The sequence below is a fragment of the Arachis ipaensis genome, chromosome B1, assembly GCF_059453495.1.
Source record: "Arachis ipaensis isolate K30076 ecotype BB chromosome B1, ASM5945349v1, whole genome shotgun sequence".
Taxonomy (NCBI): domain Eukaryota; kingdom Viridiplantae; phylum Streptophyta; class Magnoliopsida; order Fabales; family Fabaceae; genus Arachis; species Arachis ipaensis.
In genome coordinates this window covers 147,579,350-147,589,824 of record NC_142436.1, presented here as the reverse complement: position 1 = coordinate 147,589,824, position 10,475 = coordinate 147,579,350, and the positions used below count along the sequence as shown (strand labels likewise).

Sequence of the window (10,475 nt, the reverse complement as noted above, 5' to 3'; positions counted from 1 at the left end):
GTCATTACCACGAAATTGAAGTTTGAATGGAGAAAAGCATTGCAGCCGCAATGGTTTGTTCATTGCTTTCATGAGCATTGGGTTTTTCACTTCTTCCTATAGCTTTATGGTGTATATCACAGTAAAGAGTAGTTTCTGGATTCTGCTTAATTGGTTGTTTTTGGATTTTATTCTGTATTTATAATTACCATAACAAATAAATTAAATTTATGCATATCTTCTAGGAAAAGTAAAAAGATAAATGTTTGACAAATACATTTATCAAAAATAGCTCATGCATGAGTTGTTTAATATGGGTAAAAAACTTGTAAACTCTATTTTATAATGTATTTGCGCAAAAAAAAACTTTTTTCAAACATTGGATATTCAAATACCTCTATTAACAAAATAGGATTAATTATATGAAGAAAAAGTGAGAATAATTTTGAACTAAACAAAGGAACCCCTTCAAAGTCCATTTAAATTATAATTACTTACCTTAAGAAAAAGAGCATTACACGCATATTCTTGCACTGCACTCTCAACGTTGCATTAGACATCAAGAGATCATCTCCAACTAATTGCACAACATACCAATATATTTCTAAAACAGCCCTAAAAATATGAATAAAGTTCCTTATAACTTTACCCCTGTTTTATGAATTTCTAATAATGAAATCCTAATAGTGTCCCGCTCACAGATACAACAGTTGTTAACAAATGAATATTGTAAGATTATTCTAAAAATCAAACCATGAAAGTAAGCACGATGTGAGATTATTATGTTATAAGTTTATAGGTCTCCCATGATAATTACTTGTGAATGATAGGCAGCATCACTACCTTTGAATCACAAACTTTCACCTGCTAAAAAGGCAAAATGATACAATCAATTTATTGGCACAACTAAGAAAAATACTTAATTTATATTCATTTTACAGTCACAAACTCACAGCAATATTTCCATTCTAAAACACATGTATATCTATGAGTTAAACTCCCTTTCTAATACATTTTCCTTGTCTTAAGTAAAACTATTTGATTGTTCTTATTATATATTGAAGAGTGCATGTATGAATCTGCAAAATCGTCTCACCTGCTGAACAGCTTTCACGGATATAAAACTGATTATTTATGACCTGTATAAACAGCATCAGCATCATCAAGCTCAAGTAATTTGTTTATAAGTTCCTTGTTTAGGTCCATAGCTTCCTCATCTACCTTGAAATCAACAATAATAGCCATCAGTAAGTTTTTTCTAATTACTTTTCATGTTAAAAAGTTGTACACTAAGAATATTTGACAGACTAACTATATGAGATATTAAACCTGCAACCTAGGTTGTTTGAATGATGAAATTTATATATGCTATATCAAATTAATTAAGCATATGCTATAACCAATTGGTACAAACCTCAATTGTAGCATTTGAAAGAAATTCAGAGCTTTATTAGGTTCAAAATTTATGCCTTCTTCCGGCAACTTTTACAGTATAGTAGCATAGTTATCGAAAGAATCTACAATTTTATAATACCTTGAAAAAAAAAGAAAAAAAATAAATGCCGGGGAAGATGCAACAAAAAAAAACAGTAGAAGCTGGAATTTACTTTATGCAGACAAATTAATCAAAACAAACTAATGTATACTAAACATAATAGAAATTAACTCGTCACAAAAGTACCATTTGATTGCAATAATCCAAATATTTTTACCAAAATTTTAAAATAGTAATATTCAGATTAATAAAAAATCACAAAAGGCCTTTTTTCCAAAGCAAAATTATATAAACTTTCAAAAAATATATAAAGAGAGTTGGAAGGCCATGAATATTTAAGTCTAGAGCAGCACAAACAGCAGCACAATAACAAAACTCAACAAATTTATTCAGAAAAAATTCAGGTTAATCAAGAACCACTACATATATAATATAGAAATACCATTTTGGTCTCATTTTATTCATGATAGAAACATGAAGAAATTACCTGAATAGCAAAATATTTAAAATTATCTAAACAAAGTAACAAATAAGAATGTCTTAACTGAAATCATAGATAAGATAAAAAATTCTATTTGATTTTTTTTTTCCACCACCAAACACATCAACAAAAAATGAGGTATATATAAGGAATTTGTAATAAGTTGTTGGGATGAAAGATTACCCTTGTGCAGTTTCTGATACACCTGAGGCTTCCCCAACAAAAAGCCACCTTTCATTGTTCTCTGAGAATAATAAAGAGTAGCGTGCGGCTGATCCACGAAATTGTAGGACCTTGTTCTTGTTAATGGTGCCAAAATCAGCCTACATACATAAATAGATATTAGAATATATTAAATGATCATAGAATGAAGAATAATAACTGCATTTGGGTATGGGAATTGTGAAAAAGATTGCTCTCCATAGATTCGAAATTGTTTTTGCTTTTGAGTATTCACAAAAGAAACAGTAAAACTGATTAGAACATGTTAATAGCATGATGATTAATTCAACTTAGGCATAATTTGGTTCATAGATTAAGTTTGCAAACAAATAAACAATAATTGATAGCATGCACTAAGCTGAAAGCAACTTATTAGTTATGAGCGTATGATCAAGTCATGACTTTGCAGATCATGCTAAAACTCAATATGCACACTTCAAATAATTAGCATAAACCAAACAAAAAGTGCAATAATAGAAATCAATCATTTGCACAATTTACAAAAGCAAAATCAACAACTCAAAAAACAAATGAAAAAAAACTAACAAATTCTACACCTTTTATGTTCACACGGAACTGATTCAATCACAATTTCATTTTCACTATATATATATGTCAATTCAGAGACTTACATGGTACTATAGTAGATGGAACACTCATATCCAGGAGAAAATTAATTTATTAAAGACTGATATCACAACAAACAGGCCTGGAATCCCTTTTCCAATTCCTGAGCCAAACCATGAGGATTAATGTTAGAAGAAAATAAAATAGGCAACTCTGAAACCATGTGAAAGAAAATAACACAACTTATCCGGGATGTAACTCAAATAATCAAAAACCCATTTAACCAACAAATTTAGGTGTTCATTATTTCATTCCTCTACATAGTGCTAAAAGTAAATCAAGAGACAGGAAAAACAGCTGTAATCACAATCCAACACTATAATCAAGAGATAGGAATTGAGAATAGTAACCCTTTCCAACATAGAGAACCCAGAGACGGCAGCGGAGATGGCACAGAGAAAAAGCATTCCAACATTCTTGAAGTGGTCAAAACAGTTCAAAAATAAAAATCGAAAGCATAAATGTGATACGTAAATTCCAAAATCCACTGGTGTGAAGATGAAATACTTAACTCTTTAGGGTTTTCTATCCGGCGGTGACCACAGCAAATAACAGGCGGTTATGGCGGTTGTGGCAGCAGAGGAGCTCCCTCCTCCCCCGCGTTCTCTGCTTCGCGTCTCCCTCTCTACTTTTCTTCTTCCATTTTTTTCCTCTCCCCTCTTTCCAATGAATTTCTTCTTTGGCAGTGGATCCAGCAGCTGCAACATTCTCTGTGATGGCTTCCATTTTTTCCTCCGCCGGAGAGTATTGAAGATGGAGATCTTATCAAAAAAATTCAAGAGCTTTTGCTTTCTATTCAAGATCTTACCAGTGAAGCCAATGGTGCTGCTCTACTGACTAATAGAGAGTGTGAGTGAATGGTTTGAATCAAAAAATTAAGTTTGGAATTTTTCTTTTGTTTACAATTTCCTGGCAACTCCAAGATTTGAAAATATTTTAAGAATGAGCGCCTTTTTTTCCAAAATTGGCACGACGAAGCGTTGGAAAGAAAATTGAAATGCTGCTGCATTTGTAAGATGTTTGCATACTGGGTTATTGTACATTGGTTAAAAACTTTTTTATTTTTATAATCTCCGTTGTCTTTTTTTGGAGATTAACACTTGTCATAAATTTAGCTGTTCCACTTGTCAAGAATCTAATCATGTACTGCTCTCCTATTATATATAGAGAGATAATTTACCCAAAAATGACAACAGAACAATAACATGATCAAGAATCCTAAACGGCTAAACCACAGTAATAACAGTAATAATTGAAGAAGAAGAATCACAATAATAACAACTTAACAATTCTTAAACCAATTAAAATAATAATCACAGTACAAAGTACCTTCCAGGGCACAGAGGTGAGGAAGCACGACGGAGGGCTAGATGCAGCAAAACAAGAATTAATTATTGTTGTTAATTTGTATGATTTTTGATAATTTCTTTTAAGTTAATTTTTTTAAAATAATTTTGTTGATTGTTGATAGTAATTGTTAATTCTGTGTTTTAAGTTTTCTGAGTTCTGTAATGGTTAATTTTGAATTCTGAAACTATATGTATCATTGGATTGTTGCTGATGTGAATAGAAATTGTATAAATTTGTGTTTAATAATAAGTTATGAGTTTTCTGAGTTCTATAATTGTTAATTTTGTATTTTGAAGCTGTATGTATCATTGGATTGTTGCTGATGTGAATAGAAATTGTGAAAATTTGTGTTCAACAATGAGTTTTGAGTTTTCTGAATTCTGTAATTGTTAATTTTGTATTCTGAAGCTGCAGAATCCACTCTTCTTGATTGAATCCCCTGCTTGAGAAGCAGTTGTCGGAATAAGGGCTGGAAGTCTTCTGCATCTAGACAGGCCAATGACGGATTCGAACCTTTGACTGCTAAGGCGTCTCGATCTAAACCACCATTGTCTACCAAGAATCGATACAACGAGAAGGTAGCACGTCGAACTAGAATGCCCTAATTGAGGTGTTATCCCTTGATTGTTCTTCGCAGACTGTCCACGTGATCTCCTTTTCCAGGGGGATGAGGATGAGACAGAGTTTACTCCAGCGGCCTCTCGGTAGAAGATTGGAGAAATCCCAGTGGATTGTTGCTGATGTGAATAGAAATTGTGTAAATTTGTGTTTAATGATCAACACTTGGTTGTAGGGTTATTTTATTTTAATTTGCTAAATTGTTGGGTTGTTGTGTTTTAATTTACTAAATTGCTGGGTAGTTGTGTTTCAATTTGTTGGTGGATTGAGATTGAGACTGAGATTGTTCTTGTTTCTTGTTATTGGGTTGATGAATTTTCTATTCAAGTCTTGTTCTTGATAATTTTTAAGATTGAGATTTAGATTGCTCGTCTCTTGATATTGAGTTGCTTTTTTCTATTTAAGTCTTGTTCTTATTAAATTGCTAATTTGCTTCAACAAAATGATTTAGCTAAGTAATTATTTGAGCAAGACAACAACAAATTCAAGCTTCAGTGATGGCAACACAATAATAAGCAGTTTCAATCTCAAGGATAGCAACAACAATTTAGCAAATTAGTAATTGCTATCCTTGAGATTGAGACTGCCCTTGTTTCTTGTTATTAGCATGTTGCTTCAACAAAAGGATTTAGCTAAGTAATTATTTGAACAAGACAACAACAAATTCAAGGTTCAGTGATGACAACTCAATAACAAGCAGTCTCAATCTTAAGGATAGCAACAACAATTTAGCAAATTAGTAATTTAATAAGAACAAGACTTGAATAGAAAAACAGCAACCCAATATCAAGAGGCGAGCAATCTAAATCTCAATCTTAAAAATTATCAAGAACAAGACCTGAATAGAAAATTTATCAATCCAATAACAAGAAACAAGAACAATCTCAGTCTCAATCTCAATCCACCAACAAATTGAAACACAACTACCCAGCAATTTAGCAAATTAAAACACAACAACCCAACAATTTAGCAAATTAAAATACAGTAACCAAACAACCAAGTGTTGATCATTAAACACAAATTTACACAATTTCTATTCACATCAGCAACAATCCAATAATACATACAGCTTTTGAATACAAAATTAACAATTACAGAATTCAGAAAACTCAAAACTCATTATTAAACACAAATTTTCACAATTTCTATTCACATCAGCACCAATCCAATGATACATACAGTTTCAAAATACAAAATTAACAATTACAGAACTCAAAAAACTCAGAACTCATTATTGAACACAAATTTACACAATTTCTATTCACATCAGCAACAATCCAACGATACATACAGCTTTAGAATACAAAATTAACCATTTCAGAACTCAGAAAACTTAGAACACAGAATTAACAATTACCATCAATAATCAATAAAATTATTTTTAAAAAATTAACTTAAAAAAAATTTATCAAAAATCATACAAATTAACAAGAATAATTAACTCAGAAGTATAGATTAATCATAATTAATTTCAGAAAAAAATTAGGACCGAAGAAACAATGGAGGAGTGCTCACTGGAGAAGACAAGGCAGCCGAGTAACAGAGCCGTCCGCGAGGAGGTGATGGCCGAGCAGTTAAATGGAGGTGACGGCGAGGAGGACAAGCGAGCAGAGACCTTCGCGTTTCGCGTGAGACAGAGCGAGATCGGAGAGGGAGAGAGAGCGAGCTTGAAGAGAGAGAAGCCAAGCAGAGACATCCAGGGCGGCGACGAGAATAAGACCGACGATGGCACCCTCTGTCACTGCCGCCGCCGACGACCACAGAGGCGGGCTTCACGACGAGCACATATATACGGTGATGAGGAGAAGAGTAGCGGCGGCTGATAGGGCTTCGCGACGAGCACAGAGAAGGTGAGGATGAAAAGAGTGGCGGCGGCTGGGGGGTTGACAGTGGCGTATTTTGGCAATGGCAGAAACCATATCCTCTTCAAGAGTACGCAGTTGCTGAGAGCTCATATCATCCATATCCAAGCTACCCTCCCCTATCCGATTCCTGTTCCAACAACCATCAACTTTCATTAACCGTACCATACCAATAAGTTCAACTAATGGTTTATTTAGAAAGATTTATATTGTATCTTACCTGATCTGTCTTCTGAGCTTATTATTAGTATCTTTGAGTTTCTTCAAATTCTCAAGCATTTTCTGCACGGAAAACTAAATCAGAAAACAAGAAAAAAAATAGGGTGTAAAAGTTGAGTGATGATTTGTTAAGTTGAACCTCATAGTGAGAATGCCAGAGATCGATATCTCCCAAAGTTTTCCGATACTGATCAATGAACTTCTTTGTGCTGGTTCCAGAAGTACACAAGATAGAAATGAATATAAATAATTAAAATAAAAGAGAGAGATTATGATGATGATGATGATTACCTAAGGCCAGGGCCGATGTATTCATGCATCTTGTTGTTCTTGGAGAACATGATGAGTGAGACCTTAGCATCACAGAGAACACTGAGTTCATGAGCTTTCTTGAAGATACCATTCCTTCTCTTTGAGTATGTAACTTGCCTGTTGGTTGGGTTCTGGATGAGCTTTATCTCAATCTTTCCACGACCCATCTGATCTCTCCCTCTCTTTCTTTTTTCCTTGCTTTCCTCCTTTATGGATCTTGTTCACTTATTATTATTCCCTCTTTTCCAAACACCTACCAATATTAATAGAAGGTGTGGTGTGTGACAGTGTGAGAGAGAAAGAGAGAATAATAAAGCCAAGAGAGTAGTAACTCGCACACCACAAAGCAGCAGTGAACACCCTTTCTATATTCGGAAGTCCATGCTGCCATTCATAAAGTAACCTTGGACTCTAACTCCTTATATCCCTCAACCTGTGTAAAAAGCAAACTCCCCTTCCCTTACTATTATTACTCCCAACTTCTAATAATTAATAATCCAACCACCTCTCCATATTATTATTATTATTATAATATACTTATTGGTTACTCATGGGGCACAGCATCACGTATCTGATGTGTTAACTCAAGCGTGTGTACTTTTTGGTTCGGGGGACACACAGGTTTGTGTGGTCTAAATCATAGTTGGGATATGGAGCATTAAAAAGCAGGAAAAGTATTCACTAACTAATGTTGGCAAGGTGAGTAGGTGACAATGTTAAGTTGAATCCACTGTATTTTGTAACCTTGTACTTAGCTAGCTAGCGTATAGGTTCGTGCATTCTGATTCAGTTCCGTCCCTTCTTTTTTCTCTCATACTTCATTATATTATTGTTTGTCGTTATTATACTCAAACCATATCATTTACTCCACCCCAAACATGCTGTCACAACACACATCAACTCACTGTTTTATTTATTATTTAGGGTGTTCATGGTTTTGGTTAATAGAAAAATCAAACTAATTTTTTGGTTAATTGAAAATATAGTATTGGTTAATTAATTAAATTGGTTTTACACGATGAAATTGGTTATTAAATTGGTTTTTACACCAAAAAAATTATTTTTATACTAAAGAATTGATTTTTATACCATAAAATTGGTTTTTACATGTACAAATATATTTTTATACAAAGATTAATATTTTTACATACAAAAACTCAAATTTTTAAATTTTTTTTTAATCTAATTTTTTTTCTTTTTAAATGATAAGAGTAACATTTGTAAATAATGAAATCCCTTCCATTGTTTTCGTTCCTTTTTCTTTCTTATCTCTTTTTCAGCATTTTCTATAAATAGTTTTTTCTAATATAAATAATTTTCTTTCTAAATGATACGAATAACTTTTTTTTATCTCTTTCTTTCTATCTCTCTCCTTTTCTCTCCTCCTCCCCTCTCTTTCTCTTCTTCTCTCTCTCCTCTTCTCTTCCTCTCTCTCCCCTCTCTCCCATTTCTCTCTCTTTCTCCCCCTCCTCTCTATCTATCTCTCTCCTTCTCCTATTTCTCCCCTCCCCTTTCTTTCTTTCTATCCTTCTGATACGTGGTTAAAAGGGCATTTTCGTCATCTTAGAGCTAAGGGACGGAATGATAATCTTATCATATTCAAGAATCTAAACTCTAGAAGAATTGTGTCATGCCAGTCTTTGACATCAAGAAGACCAAGAATTCGTCTCAAAAACAGTGGTGCTGAAAGGGCAACAATTCATAAGGCCCATTGGGTTAAAGCAAGACAACAAAAAGCCCGATAAAGCTTTTCAAATTCAATGGGAGACAATTTTTATTAATTTTCGAATTTTAGTCATTTATTTTTAATTTGTTTTACTATTAGAGTTTGTTGGATGATTTGATTTATTTTTTATTTATTTTTTATTTGCTTAGTAGTATTTTTAGGAATTTTTAATTTAAATCAAATATGATCTAATCTAATAAGATCAAATCTGATTTAAATTAGTTATCATATCTTTAGAATTTTAAAATTTAAATCAAATCTGATCTAATCCAATAAGATCAAATCTGATTTAAATTAGTTATCTTATCTTTTAGTTAGTTTGTTAGGAGCCTATTTAAACACCTCTGGTGAGACCATTTGGAATAACTTTTGATGGATAAAATTTTCTTAGTGCTTTATGCACGTTTTTTAAGTGTGATTGAGTGAGGTGAGTGATTATTGAGTGATTCAATTTTCATCCCTCTTATCTAGGTTGTCAAGGACAAGTTCTTTGAAGGTCTAATAGAGAATCCTTTCCGGTGACCTAGGTTGCTAAGAACAGGTTTCTTAGAGATCTAGTAGGAAAAACCCCTTATCTATCATTTGTTTTTCATTATTTATCTTTTATACTTCCGTTGTGTCTTTTCTGTTGCTTCCCTTTATCTATCCTTCTAAATCTTTATCACCTTCGTTCCCTATCTCTCCATGTTCTCTCTCTCCCCCCTTATCTCTTTCTTTCTCCCTCTCTCCTTCTCTCTCCCATCCTCTCTTTTTTCTCTCTCTTTCTCTTTTTCTGTCTCTCTCTCTCCCCCTCTCTCTTTCTCTCTCTTTTTCTCTCCCATCCTCTCTTTTTTCTCTCTCTTTCTCTTTTTTGTCTCTCTCTCTCTCTTTCTCTTTCTCCTCTCTCTTTCTCTCTCTTTGTCCTCTTTCTCTCTCTTCTTCTCTCTCTCCTATCCTTCTTCTCGCTTCTTATCTCTCTCCTTTTTTTCTTTCTTCTCCTCTCTCTTCTCTCTTGCTTTAAAGAGAAGAAAAGAAAAGAGATAGAAGAGGGATAGAGATCGTGTAAAATCTCTACAATACCCTTATTCTTCTTTTCCACAAATTAAACCCTAACCTTAATTCCTAAATTAAACCCACACACTTACTCACTCTCACACAAGCACACACTCTGAAGTCGGAACAAAAGAAAAAAAAGAAAGAAATAGAGAAGAGGGAGTGAGCAAAACACCAAGGGGAGAAGAGAAGAAAAAGACGGCGCTGACAAAGCAAAGGAAAGCTGTCGCCACCGAGTTATAGAGGCAGAGAGAGAGACGAACCAGAAAGAGAGACATTGAGAAAGAAGACGCAACGAGGAGAGGGAAGAGGCGCGGTGTCGTTGCTACCGAAGATATTTGTTTTCTTATACATAAGGCCACACTTGAAAAGTACACCTTATTAAAACGGACAAATGTTTCTAAATGTTTTTTTTGTTGCCACATTTAAATACACAATAATTTTCAACAATTACAAAATCCTCTTTCATTAGTCACTAACAGTGACGGTTGAAGTGGAATGTTAACTTACACACGCAGTCGTTAAGTGTTATATGTACGAGTCTAACAAATT

At 33.5% G+C, this 10,475-nt stretch overlaps 1 protein-coding gene across 6 annotated transcripts; it reads right to left on the bottom strand.

Moving 5' to 3' along the window:
- Positions 1 to 422: 422 nt before the first annotated feature.
- On the bottom strand, positions 423 to 7,627 carry LOC107615112 (agamous-like MADS-box protein TM6). 6 transcript variants are annotated; one of them, XR_015902574.1, is made up of 9 exons: positions 7,145 to 7,627; positions 6,993 to 7,062; positions 6,855 to 6,916; positions 6,288 to 6,764; positions 3,317 to 3,641; positions 2,810 to 2,907; positions 2,139 to 2,278; positions 1,076 to 1,196; positions 423 to 846 (listed from the first exon to the last, which is right to left on the bottom strand). XR_015902574.1 is itself a non-coding variant. In XM_021105550.2 (4 exons), the coding sequence occupies exons 1-4, from the start codon at positions 7,330 to 7,332 to the stop codon at positions 6,545 to 6,547; spliced, it is 540 nt and encodes a 179-aa protein (XP_020961209.1). In that variant the 5' UTR covers positions 7,333 to 7,627; the 3' UTR covers positions 5,897 to 6,544. The 6 variants fall into 6 exon arrangements, 1 of the variants encoding a protein (XP_020961209.1); XR_015902572.1 differs by having other exon boundaries at positions 1,076 to 1,200; positions 3,317 to 4,170; positions 7,145 to 7,507; XR_015902573.1 differs by having other exon boundaries at positions 423 to 843; positions 3,317 to 4,170; positions 7,145 to 7,467.
- Between the last annotated feature and the right edge of the window lie 2,848 nt (positions 7,628 to 10,475).